General features: G+C 41.3%; 1 protein-coding gene across 2 annotated transcripts in view; it reads left to right on the forward strand.

Annotated features, from left to right (window-relative positions):
• The first annotated feature begins 263 nt into the window (after nucleotides 1-263).
• Nucleotides 264-13,605, forward strand: part of CHMP4C (charged multivesicular body protein 4C) — a 37,547-nt gene continuing 24,205 nt past the window's right edge. For both annotated transcript variants that reach the window (XM_090282907.1, XM_090282906.1), the window contains exon 1: nucleotides 264-593. In XM_090282907.1, the coding sequence (XP_090139033.1) occupies nucleotides 404-593 (190 nt within the window). In that variant the 5' untranslated portion in view covers nucleotides 264-403. The remainder of the gene's footprint in view (nucleotides 594-13,605) is intronic.

Genomic DNA, 13,605 nt, shown 5'->3' on the forward strand with positions numbered 1-13,605 from the left:
ACACACACACACACACACACACACACGTGCGCAAGGTTTTAGGCCTTGCACAAGACCCCTGAAATGTCGGTTTGCTCTCCTCCACCCCTGTGCGTCCCCAGAGTGATCAAAGGTACACTCTGCTGCACAATACTGTTGGAGTCCTGCCGAAGTTTTGCACTTTTTTCCAGCTGTCCCTGAGCTCCCCAGGCCGGTGGCACTGGCAGCCGCAAAGTCCGACTGCAAGAGCCCTCCCAGCGGGGCCAAGCCGAGGGCGGGGCGTCGGCGCCAGGAAATGCTCAGGAGTGTGTGTCACCTGCCCCGACCACTTGTTGATTCCCAGGAGCACCGCTTTTGAGGTCGGAACCCGAGACGGAGTACGATCTCGCTCCCTGGGCCCCGGGCGGCCTCCAGGTCCCCAGACATGAGCAAGTTGGGCAAGTTCTTTAAAGGGGGAGGCTCTTCTAAGAGCCGAGCGGCCCCCAGCCCCCAGGAAGCCCTCGTCCGACTTCGGGAGACTGAGGAGATGCTGGGCAAGAAACAGGAATACCTGGAAAACCGCATCCAGAGAGAACTCATTCTGGCCAAGAAGCAGGGCACACACAATAAGCGAGGTAGGTTCGGGATAACCCAGGCGTGGGCTCCCACCCTCCTACTTTTGGCCCACAGCACCTGCCCCGCTGGCGGCCAGTTGTGCTCCCTCCCTTTTTCTAGGAACTGGCACCAACCCCCCCAGGGCTGGGACTGCAGAGAGCTGAACCAGGCACGCTCCCAGAGGTCAAGGAGATCAAGAGGAACAGTATTTGTAGGCGATAGTTAAAAAACCCAAAATGAATGCAAAAAACCCACAATGAAACATCAAAGTTTTAAATAAAGACAGGGTCGGTATTACTGACTTTTATTTTTCCTTTTTATTTTGGCTCTTATGTGCAGTGCACTGCACTTCTTTATTTAAAATTCTTTTTTTAATGTGCTGTTTTGTTCAATATGGATTTTTTCATTCATTTTGAATTTTAACTATAAGGCATGAAAATATCATTTGATTGCTGAATATTTTTGGCACCTCTTAAATTTTGCTCCTGGCTGGTCTTACCCCAGTCCAGCCATGCTGACCTCAACACTAAATATTAGGTTTTCTACTGTGTGTTTGCGTGCTGAATCACACATTTCAACTTGCATGTAAGTCTCCAGTGAAGTACATTTTACTTGTTCTGGTTTGCCTGGTGCCTCAGCTATTGAAGACTTTAGTTGGCTGTTGTGCAGCTGAGTGAGACATTATAACAACAGCAACAACAACGAAAAAGTCAGGGAATTAATTATTAAAGTTCATATCACTGGTTTTTACCACCCTCAAGGAACTTTGAGTCAGTAATGAAACTTAGTCTTCCTTTTGTACCTTGAACCCTTTATTCTTTGCCAGAATTAATTGGGTTCTTCAGTGTACAGCTCTCTTTAGAGAGAATAAATCTAAACAGCACTGGTGGAACATATAAAACCCAGTGAGAATTTGAAGGAATTTGCTCTTGTAACTCCAGGTCAATGGCAGACCCAGAAATAGAAGTTTCTATACAGGACTCTGTTCACTGCCAAACCTTGAACTTGCCTCCTTAAGACATAATGAGCCTTGGGAGACTGAGCTCTCCCTGAAGTGATGCTGTCATTGTTAAACACAAGAAAGGAATAATGTCTCCTGGAGTTGACCTTCAAACCCTATTGCTCCCATAAAAATGCTCCTGATACATGTGTGCCCACTTACTACCAACAATAAGAAGGTCAAGTTTTATTTTTCTCTGCTACTGTGTATAACTTATGACCATATTATAGTCTGTTTTCAAGTTAAGTGCTGGTTTCTATTTTTACTTTATGTCTGAAAATATTTTGGCAATTTCTACAGAGAAACTATGCTGCCGTGGTTTGCCAAAAACTCATCAGTCATTCTGTTTCTCCATCTTCCTCTCTAATTTGATATGTACTCTGACATTTGCTTAGTGTCCGTCAAGGGTTTTCTTTTCTTTTTTGTTTTGTAATCCATTTGGATCTGTATGAAGCTTTATCTACAGTGGTTGATCAGTAAATGGTGGTTTAAAAAATCTGAAAAATTGAACATCTGCTTCTAGGAAGTGGTAAAAAATATAGATTTATTTTCAGAAGACAAAAATGTAAAATAAATGTAGACATGTTCTCCAATTGCCAATGCACTAAAATAGACTTTATAAAGACACCAAAAAATATTAAAGGCAAACTAAGAACATCAGCCTAACTTCCTTATATCAGAAAAGTTACATACAAATGCCAGTATCAAGTGCAATTTATCAATTGATATCAGAAAGCCATTTACTTTTTGTCATTTATCCTTGGGAACTTCCCTGATGTTAGCCCAGCCCTGTTTCTACAGTGGCTTTGGGTTTAGAAAGAGGCTGGTTAGCAACAGGTCATCTGTAATCTGAACTATGGAAAGAATTCAGTAAGACCATGCTTTGAAACATTGTTAAACATCATCATCACAAATAAATCAGATAACTTTATATACACGTAATTATTGACTTCCATTAGCCACAAGGAAATAGTTTTACACACATAATAAGGACCAGTACGCTTGGCACTGAATGGACCTTGTGTTACTCAATGTTGGTGGTGCAAGCATGGCCATAATTTACATGATAACCAGTTACTTCTAGAGGTGGTTGGCCAGCTAAAAGTTGTCAAGAATACTAGTAGAGTGGCCAGCTAGTATTGTGTCAGAAAGGACCACACTCTGGGCCTGTACAAATTCTTTGGCAATCTATTTCCTACAACAACAGAAGTTTTAAAAAATATATATATTTACTTTTAGAGAGAGGGGAAGGGAGGGAGAAAGAGAGGGAGAGAAAACGTTGGTTGCCTCTCGCACACCCCCAATCAGGAACCTGGCCCAAAACCCAGGCATGTGCCTTGACCAGTAATCAAACCGGTGACCTTTAGGTTTGTGGGACGACGCTCAACCCACTGCTCACACCAATTGGTGGCTCCACACCAATCAGAGCAACAACAACAGAAGTCTTGACAGCATTCTGTATGTCGAAATGGGTTTTATTGGTAAAACGAGTACTCAGATTAGCATAATAAGTGTGAAATGGGGTCTCACTGGTGAAGTTGTTGGTATTCTAAACATGTGGGCTGGCTAAAATAGTTTAAAACCCCTTCCCTGCATGCTATGTAAGAATGGGTCGTAGAAATGTGCTGGGTGTATAAGTAACTCAACATTAGGGTGGTACCTGAGGCTCAACTTCAACTCAGTACCTTGTCCAGTTCTTGGTTCAGGTGGGTCTCTGAATGAGTGCACCTCCTACAAGGCACAGAACCCTGCCAGGGAATGTCGCTGTGTCTGCAGTGAGCCTTTCATTCATGGTGTATTGAACCTAAAGAGATATAGAATTAGTACTTCACTGAGTTCATGGAACAGGTTGGCAAACTGCTTTTTGCCTGCTTGGCCAATGTGTGTTTGTTTAGTAAGTACATCTGCAGAACTTAGTGTGATACGTGCCTTCACCGTAACTCTAGCAAGGTTGTGCAGTGGGAGCTAATTCTTCCCACCTCAAACTTCTTTGGCAGTTACCATAGTCTGTCTACCAGAAAGGCCCTTGGTGTGCATCACCAAAGTGGTTCTCCAACAGCTGTGATATTCAAGACGTGCTGACCTTAAAGAGTAACATTTTGAGCAAGACTTATAACTTGGTTAAAAATTTTGGGAGATGAGACATTTTTCAATACAGTTTATTTAGAGACTATGTAGATTTCCTGTGTTATAGTGAGTAATCTGCTTGTGGGAAAGCAAACTTTTTATATATCCCTTAAATTTTTTCTACTCCTGTTGAGCATTGTCATCTAGGACTTTCTGTAGGTTAAAGTCCCCTTGATGCCTGGGTCCCGGCCCAGTAGATTCTGGTATAATAAACTGGGGTATGGCTTGTGCACCAGGTGATTCTTCCCTGTGTCCTGGGTTAAGGATCAGGACTCTAAATTCATAGTAATGTTAATGAGGCAGAAATACAAGTCCTCTTAGTCTTACATAACTTCCTCACCTTTTTCATATCATCGCTCCACGGGCACTGATGATATTTGTACGCTTCACTGGCTGGTGGCTTCAGGAGCTGAAGGCACATTATCATCCCTTCCTGCCACAATGGGTTGATGGAACACCTTAGGGGTCACTGTTCTAACTGCCCTTATGAAGTCATATATGTATATATGATAACACCAAGAAATGGTCATAGGGATTTTGCTTAAATATAATATCCTGGTCCAGTTTTTTCACATTTGATAGAAAGTGACTTAGTGTTGTAGTTAAGGGCCTGGCATCAAAGCAGATAGCCCTGGGCCCCAGCCATGCCCTGCCATTTAGAAATTGAGTAACTTTAGACCACTTTCTTGGCCTAATTCTCAATTTCCTCATCTGCATAATGGTGATGATAAGGTTGATTCACAGAGTTGTGAGGATTAATGACATTATTGTGTGAAGCCCTTAATTCAGTATTTTATAAATATTAGCCAATGTTGTAGCGATAGCTTTTTGTTTTTTTTAAAGCCGAAACTGGCTTCCTATTAAGTTCCACTTATTGGCCCAAATTGTGTCTTCTGGAATAACAGAGAATAAATCTTCTCCATATGTGTGACATAAAAACTTTACATATTTAAATACTACAGTCACTTCTCTGTGTCCGAGCTCACAACATACCTTTGTGACTTTCTCAGTTTCCCCTTCCTACACTGAACTTGCCTCACCAGGGCTGAGACCAGGGAGACCCCCTAGGACACACTTGTGTGACCTGAGGGTGAAAGCCCCTTCAATTTCCACCTTAGGTGCCCTCTTTCTTCCTCACCCTAGGTCTAGCCCTGTTGTTTACCTTGTCTAAGGCCGAGCAACAAATCCAAATGTTATTATATGAAAAAGGGGTGTCCAATCTGGGGTATTGTGGACCTCAAGTTGTTGGGCTGATAGAAAAGAAAGGTTGAGACAGAGAGGAAGAAGATTTGGCTTAAACCCCTATGATTGCATGCGACTCCAGTGAAAACCTGGTGCTGAGGCCTCTTCCACCTCTTCATCAGGTGTCTGTGTGGTGAATGAGATCCCAAGGCATTCTTGAGTAAGAGGCTACATGCAGCTTGCATATTTTGATGAGGGTAAATTTGCTTTCAAAATCATGGTTCAGATGTAGTTGTCCTTGGAGTTGGTGTATGCACAGTCCCGTTGGCTTAGCTCAGTGCTTGAACCTTTTTGGGTTCTTGAATTTGCTTTTTATTATGATTGTCACAGAGCTGTATTCTACAATATCAGACACTGGGGACCAGAGGACTTCTGTGTGAAGAGAGCCATGTCTGTGTCAGCTAGTTCAGTGCCAGTGTTGTGAGGGCAGAAGTGTGGTAGAGGGGTGTAATGAGACAGACAGACTGCAGGTCCCAAAGGACCGAAGTCCCCCTGGAAAAGATCACTTACCTGATGATCTCCTTTCTTAAAAGTGTCTCAAAAGGTGCTCCTCAGGTCACCTGCATCAGAAGTCCTGGAGGGTGTCTGTTAAAATACACAGTCACAAGTACCCCCTTAAAAATCTGATTTAGTAGGTGGAGTGTAGGGTCCAGAAATCTAAATTTTGAACAAGTGACTCTGTGGTTCTGATATGCACACACTACAGTGTGAGGACCTGATGTGTTTTCTTCCCTTATCACTCCTATCCCTCCCTCCTGCATCCTCGCTGGGATACCTAGATGAAGAAATCTATCCTCTGTTTATCAATACCATTTCCAGTTTCTGATGGGTCCTCCTTAGCTGCCTGAATTAGTTTTCTTTAGGGAGGTCTACATGTACTGTGGTCCCCAATCTTTTTGAAGGGCCTCAGCATTCTCCAGGGTTCAAATGTCAATGAAGCATCATAATCAAGTGCTCTGTGTGCCTCCAGTTGCCTGATTATTTTGTACCACACTGTGTACTCTGGGGTCTGGGAAAAGAGCGAGTTTTATTTCTGGGTGTTCTCTCTTCTACAAAATACAGATCAGTGTAAATAAGACCCTCCTTCAATACCCTTCTCTGTTTGCTGCCTGACCTCAGGATCTCCCCAAGGGCCTATCCCATGGTGGGAGGCGTCAACCCACCTGAACCAGCCCTATCACTTTGCTGTAGTTTAAAACTTCTCACATTCCTCCTACCTCGCTCTCTCTTCCCAGCCCTGGCAAGAATCCTAGCACTTACTGTCTCACACAACTTAGGTACCCACCACCTCGAGGGCCCTGTTATCTCTTTGTTCTGTTAAACAGCCTTGTTTGCCTATGCTTTTTCAGATGCCATATCACTTGCTTTCCCCTTTGGATTTGGAAAGAGTTAAAAATCCCAGCCAGATTGACCCTCTCCTCTTTATTAAATCAATGTGTTAAGGTGGCATTTGGGATTTTACATATATTTTTATTAAATATCATCTTATGTTCAATTGTCTTAAAATTAAGATTTCTAAAATTTTAATTTTATTGTCATATATGAGCTGTTTCTTTTAGCGGGATAAGACACAAATTTAATCAGTAGCCTTTTATGTGTCTGTCAATGTCTTTGTTAATATATGTTAAATAAGACAGACCCGAGAGTAGAGCCTCATGGCATGCCACTAAAGACCTCAGTCCAGGGTGAGCTCAGCATCATAGCAGTGATATTTCACCTAAAATTCAGTCAAGGCATGATGACCAGTTTGACAGATCAACCCTGAGTGAGTTCATTTACTTATCTAGTGATGAATCCAACCTGCATTTGTAGCTCCAGATCATCTTAATATTCCAACCTTTTCTCTTTTCTCTAACAGTACCTCAATATACCCTGTGAATTATTTTCCTAAAACCAGACTACATTCACACACCTCTGGTTTACAAATGCTGGTTTATGAACTAATAGTGTGTTCTCATTATCAGATCACCTGGAGAGCTTTTTAAAATTGTTTTAATAGATCTGGAATAAGGTTCAGAATTGTGGTACTCAAAGCTTTCTGAACAATTTTGATGTGAGTAGGTTAAAAGAACAGCGGTGGGCTCTGGTTTTTCCTTAAATTTGCTTCCTGGAACCCAAAGTGAAGATGGCTATGAAATTAGTTTGGTATTTTTTTAATCTTTGTGAACTCATATTATCTTCTTTTTTTTTTTTTTCATCAGAAATGAGAGGGTAGAGTATTTCTATTCTTTCACGTCTCTGTGGCACCAATTTTGACAGTTTGCTGACATGTTCTAACTACTTCTGGAATGGTAATTGGTACTGTTTCTTGTGTTATGTAACTGTACTTCTAGTTTGCTTTATTCCTTCATGAATTTGAAGCAGTTATTGTAAATATTGGGACATTCATTTATTCTTCTTCTTCATGTAAATTCCACAAAGCTAGATAATAGAGCACCACATTTTGGGAACTATTTACATTAAGCAAAGAATATAATTTTCCTTGATTGATGCTATTTTGCTTATGAAAATATTTGGGACTTAGTCCAGAGTTTATACAGTCCTGCTTTAAAGCAGTCAGAGCTCCTAAACTTGGACCAATAGATGTTTCAGCTCATAGCTAAGCCCTTTACCCAGGTATTTCTAACTTGCAGGTACTTTCAGGGAGGGGATGTGGGGCAGCTAAAAGCTCCCATACCCACCCACTTTGGGCCATCTCCATCAGCCTTTCCTCAGTCTAGCAAATTAGTGATTCCAATACCAACATGGTCATTGCTATCATTAAAATAAAGCAAACCTCCCAAAAGCAAGCAAACAAGAATGGAGTTTTTAAATTTACAAGAAAGGAAAAGTTCATTATTCTCTGTTAAAAGTCAGAAATCCTTGCATTAGAAGTTAAATTCTTTATTTAAAAATTAAAGTTTAAGGTCAACCATGTAACTTAAATAAAATAAAGTTTACAGTTTTATATTTGGTGTACATATAAATATAGAGGAATAAAACTATGCAAGAAAACATTTGACAGACATTTAGAACATTTTATTTTCTATTTTAATATGAATTTCTAGTGACTGCTGTTTTTTTCACATAAGATTATATGTTCCTTGGTCATAATGGGTGTGCCTTATTTGCTGCAGCAGTAACATTGTTCAACAGGCCTTTTTCAATGGGCAGTGCTATTTACATGAGCAACTCTTTCCATAAATTTTATGCCTATAAAGTGAAAGTAAATATAGCCTTGAAGCCTAAGCAAAGATATTATTCTACCTCAAAATTTCTAAAAAACTGCAGCAAGAAACATTTATGATTATGTTAAGTCAATGCATACATATTTTAAAAATCACATATATAAGAGCCTATGATTTGGTGAGCAGTTAGAAACATTTTATTTATGTAAACTCTTGATTTACTGGGTATTGTTCTCCCACTTATGTCTGAGAAATTTGAGAATATTATAGTTCATCACCAATTTCAAGGTAAGTCTCTTTTTAAAGAATTTCAAATAGTAATAATCATTGTGAAGAAGGAGGCTATGTATTTCTTGAGATTTGATAATAATAATATCTCAAAGGAATAATCACACAATTGCAGACAGTGAGAGCCAAAAGGGACTATAGGGTTATATTTATTTGTTCTCAGGAGTCCTTGCAAGCCATAGGCACAGTGGTAGTGAATATTACTGCACCATCTGAACAGGAAATACTTGTTTACAAGTAGAATATAAAACCGTACTCTAGAACACACACACATATACAAACAAATACATGTACACACACGTACATACACATATACACAATATAAAATTACATCAATAGGTACATGTGTCTATCTTGCAAAATTAAGCAAGATCAACTATTTTTAAATTTTTCTGTTTAATATTGCTGAGTTTATATTCATACTCTTTTTTCCCCCCTATATTCTAGGCAATAGCAGGCCTACAGAGTTACCAATGTATGAACTTACAAAAATGTTATTAGCAAGTAAAAAACTCATTCAAGTAGTTATTTATTCTGCTTAGTGACCAACATTAATTGTTTTTTACAAAGAATATCAAGTAGATTTTAATTAATACATTGATATGCTGTTCCAATAACAGGTTAATTCTATTTGCTTGGCAATTGACTGAGGAAGCAATTGGTTATAAGAAATAAGAATTTCAGCAGTTATTTCAAATGTCTCCTATGTAAGCATTTCTTCCTTTTGTGATAACTCACTGCTAATAGCACTTTGAGGCCACAACCTTACCCTCTGTGATCCACCTGCTGTAATCATCTGTGTGTGATGTCCTGGCTGTAAGAATGGCCTCATCTCCAATGAGCACAAGAGTATTGTTTCTGTTGGAAAATAACCTTAGTTTCCTTTGCCCATTTGTGTCTTTCTGGAGATGGGAGAGGGCACTGATCACTCTCCTTCTAATCTTTCATACTTTATAATATTAATAATCACCTTTTATTTTTCATTTCTTTCTTCTTTCTTCTTTTTTTTTTCACACAGAATTCAGCTCCACATTATTGGCTTGCTTACACCAATAGCTACATTCCAAATGCCTTTCCCTAAGAATGCCCCTCATTTACTCTCTGCAATTTCATTCTGTCACCATTCTCCCAGGAACTTGTCCTGTCTTTGTCTAATCATATATCATTGCTGTATCTTCCTTTAGCGTGCAATTTCCCTTTCTGTGACACTTAATATTCGTGAAAACTCTGACAATACAGAGATGGCAAGCTGCTGTGATCAGCTCAATTCCAAGGTTTACAGTTTTTGATTCCTAATGGATCTCAGCCAGGAACTTGGCATTGTTCAGTAGGGAGGGTAGGGAGAGAGTTGAGGCTGGAAGGAATCATCTGTGCAATGCCTTTTGCCACACATGTTCTCTAATGAGCAATGTTTAACTAAATGTGTGGACAGGAACCTGCTTCATGATGGCCCCTCTGTGGAGCCTCCTCTCACCCTCCAGAGTGAGCTTATGCATTCCTCTTGTTACCAGGAGAAACCTGGTTCTTCTTGCCAACGCAGTAAAGAATTACAGATCAGCAAGCCTATTAGTGTGCAGGCAAAGTTTATTAGTGCTAAGTTCTAATGGGAGACTAAAAGCAAGGGTGGCAAGGGCAAGGGCGGCAAGGGCAAGGGCGGCCAGAGGCCGAGTTTCCAGCACCTGGGTGGCCAGAGGCTGGGGGGCCAAGAAAAGAATGGCCATAGGGCCCCCAGCCAAATGTCAGCTAGCCAGGCCACCTCACCCCCCAACTGTGTGGCAAGAGAGCCAAGAAAAGAGAGTCCTTTGTTCTGAGGACTTACATAGTTGTCAGGATGGGGGTGAGGGAGTTACATATTGGGTGATGGGTAAAGGTGGTGCCAGTTTCCCTTGTGGAGACATGACCACCCAAATATAGGTATGTGTGGGGGTCTGTTAGCCCAAATCCTTATCTTGCTCTGTACTCTACTTGTTCATTTTGCATATGTGACAGAAAGCAGGTAGTTAACTAATGTTGTTTCATGGGTTTTTTTCTTTGGGCACTGTAGACTCCTCCTCTTCTAAGCCGTGGAATGAATACACAGTCTCATAGTTTTCCTTTTCACACCTAGTGGAGATGATACACCCAGGCTTTCAAGGGCTCCCTCCGATACCCTGCACTATCATAGTTTTGCTCGTTGTTCGGAATGCCTGGCAGTCTTATCAAACCAGGTTCAGGACTACTAGGTCAATTGGTGAGACATGTCTTCCTTTGCTTTCAGTCTCCTGTATTAAGTTCTTTGTCAGATTGCAATGGTGAGGATCCTGCCTTTACTTGCCCTCTGACTATTCGTTCCTAGCTGTTACCTAAGTGCCAAAGGTGTAGCCTGGCAATGAGGACACTAACCACTGGCCAGCAACAGCTGCACAGTCTCAGAGTTTTTCCTGGGCACAGTGCCTAAAACAGTAGGTGCTTAGTAAATGCTGGTTAAGTGATGAAGGAAGGTAAATGCCCATTTCCTACTTTGGATCCTCTGAGATTATAGCCTCTGTCTTTGTCCCTACAGGGGCCATGGTGCAGGGCATGTGTGAAATCCTCAATGTATCCTTGTCCCGTGACTGTAATGAATGGATAAGGAATAGTTTATAAAAGTGAGGAAGGCCAGAGGCGTATGTAACGGGGTAGGACTAGCCATATAATGTCAGAATTTTCTAGTATTACTCTCTGACCCCCAGCTGTTTCCATTTAATCCATAACTTTGAACTGAAACATTTTGTTTTTTATTCCATTTGTGAAATGCTTATGACGATGCTTATCATATTGTATTTTTCGAAAACTAAAACAATCTGTCATAAACAGAAACTCGTCGTCGGCAGCCGTCCGTCTCGAGAGACGATGGTGTAGCTTCTTAAGAGTCTATCTGCACCGCCGAAAATGGTTGTGCAGTCCAACTCGGGAGTGACATGGTATCTGTCTCCTCCCGTGTTGAATCAAGTGCGATGACGCTGAAGCTACAGAGCCTGGGCAGGGTAATATGGAGGGTCTGCTGTTGCCCATGCAGCAGACCCCCCCTCTCTTCGCAGCTGAAGGGTCCAAGGGAAAGACGGAGTCAATACAGCTTGGCTTCAGGTGCGCCGCAGGAGTTGCCGGTGTTGACTACAACGTCAAACCGCCTTAGGGACTCCGGCTCCGGATTTTCTGTCGGGGTTTACTCCCTTAGCCTTTCCCCTGAAGAGGTATGCCGCAAGGCAGCGGAGGTTTTTTGGAGTCAGAGTTTTCCTTCTCTGCATAAACAGAAACTATTGTTTAATTAATTAAGTGACTTGTATGTAAGAACAGGGCTTACATTAAAGTTTCTTACATAAAACAATGTGATTGTGAGACTTCCCAGTTAAAAGCAAAAGACAACATAACCAATTAGGTGTCACATATGTATTTGAAACACTCTCTGGGATTGCTCTTCCAAGCCTTACCCCTTAGTCCTTCTGTAGAGAACATCCCTTTCCAGGAGAGGAGAGAGCTATCACAACACAGTCTCATATTTCACAACCAGGGTTGTCTGCACTTATGGCTATGATGTTTCCTAAGAGCTTCTTGCTTTTGCTAATTAATGGATTAACAATGCACAATGTATGTACCCTGAATGTGTGAAGAACAACAGGTTGATCTCCAAAACTAAGATGAACTACTCATTATATGAGCAATGAAACTGCCACTCTTTTCTGCTATTTTGTTATTTTTCATAGGTGAATGAAGCCTTTCTCTGGAAGCATAGTAGGGTTGCATAGGGCTGGTTGGATTTTGTCAAAGGGGTAATTTTTAAGTTTCAGTCCCAGTCCTTAACGGGACTGGGGTGAGAGCTCTTCATGACTCCCTCAGTAGCAGTACACAAGGGACATTGTTCTGTGACTTCATTGCTGAAGGGCCCTCACTGTTAGGAGAGGAGACAAATCCCCACCCCTGGCTGTTTCTCCACCACAGAGGAGTACAGTAATTCCTTTGTCTTAGGAAGAATATCATCTAGGTTTCAGCAGGTGCTTTAATGCACACATAGGAGCTTGGAAGATTAAATTGCAGCTTCTCCATGGGTTAAGTGACACAGCTCTAAACGTCCTTTTTTGCAAAATCAGGAACAATGCTTGATTTGCACAATTTGTTGTGTGTTTTTTAAAAAGTACAGCTGTTACTTTCCCTAACGGTTTATTAATAAACAAAGTCAGAGCCTGTCTCCAACTCATGATGGGCCTGTGGCATCATAATTTTATGTGAGAAGCAGCTCATAAGGAGACCCCTCTCAGACACTTCTTGGCTCTTAGCGTTTGTGAGAAGCTTACAGTGCCTGGCAGATGTTGAAAGACGGGTCAGGTGTCCTGGGGTCAGATCTGCCATGCAGGAATCATTGGTTTTGCTCATACAGTTTTTTTTGAAAGTTGTAAGTCATCTTTTAAATGTGGGGATTCTGTGTGCAAATCTAGATTTGTTGCTTCTTTGACTGGTGGAAGCCGTGGTCTGGAGCTGCGAGTGTTGCCTCCATGAGCTCAGGTTTATGTTCTCCAGTCACCGGACATCCCATTCTTCCTGTGGACTCCCTGATACAGGGCCTCTGTCACTACCATCTGTTGTCATGCTGTCACCGTCTTCTATTGTTGTAGAGGAAAAATGTTCCTTTATCTCTTCCTCTCTTACAGGTGAGCAGACACAGACGGCGATTTCCCTAACCTTTCTCTGCTTCCCTGGCCCTCATTTCCTGCCAGGTGCCCTCTGACTTGAAGACTCTGGGATATGCCAGTCTATAGTTTGTTGTGTGGTAATTGTACTATAAGTTGAGATCTCAACTCTGGGAGAATGTGCTAGTTTCAGCAAAACATTTTGAAGAGGAAAAACCATAGGCATTTAAAATTTGTCCAAATCAGATCTGATTATTATTAATAATAAACACCTGTAAAGTTGGGCATTTTACTGGGTGGCTCCAACCATAGATCTCTGACAACCCTGGGAAGGAAATGAGGCTAATCACAAATTCCCTAACATTTATTAATTACTCACTATGTGCCAAGCACTGCAGTAAACATTTTACATGTTATGTCATTTAATCCAAAACAACCAAATGAGTTATATCTCTATTTTCCAATACGCAACTTATGGAAGGCCACAGAACTATGGTTAGATGGAGCCTGGATTTGAAAGTAGGCAACCTGACTCCAAAGTACAGTGTTTTATTGTCATTTTCTA

The sequence above is a fragment of the Furipterus horrens genome, unplaced genomic scaffold (genome assembly GCF_987537825.1).
Source record: "Furipterus horrens unplaced genomic scaffold, mFurHor1.1.pri manual_scaffold_7, whole genome shotgun sequence".
Classification (NCBI taxonomy): domain Eukaryota; kingdom Metazoa; phylum Chordata; class Mammalia; order Chiroptera; family Furipteridae; genus Furipterus; species Furipterus horrens.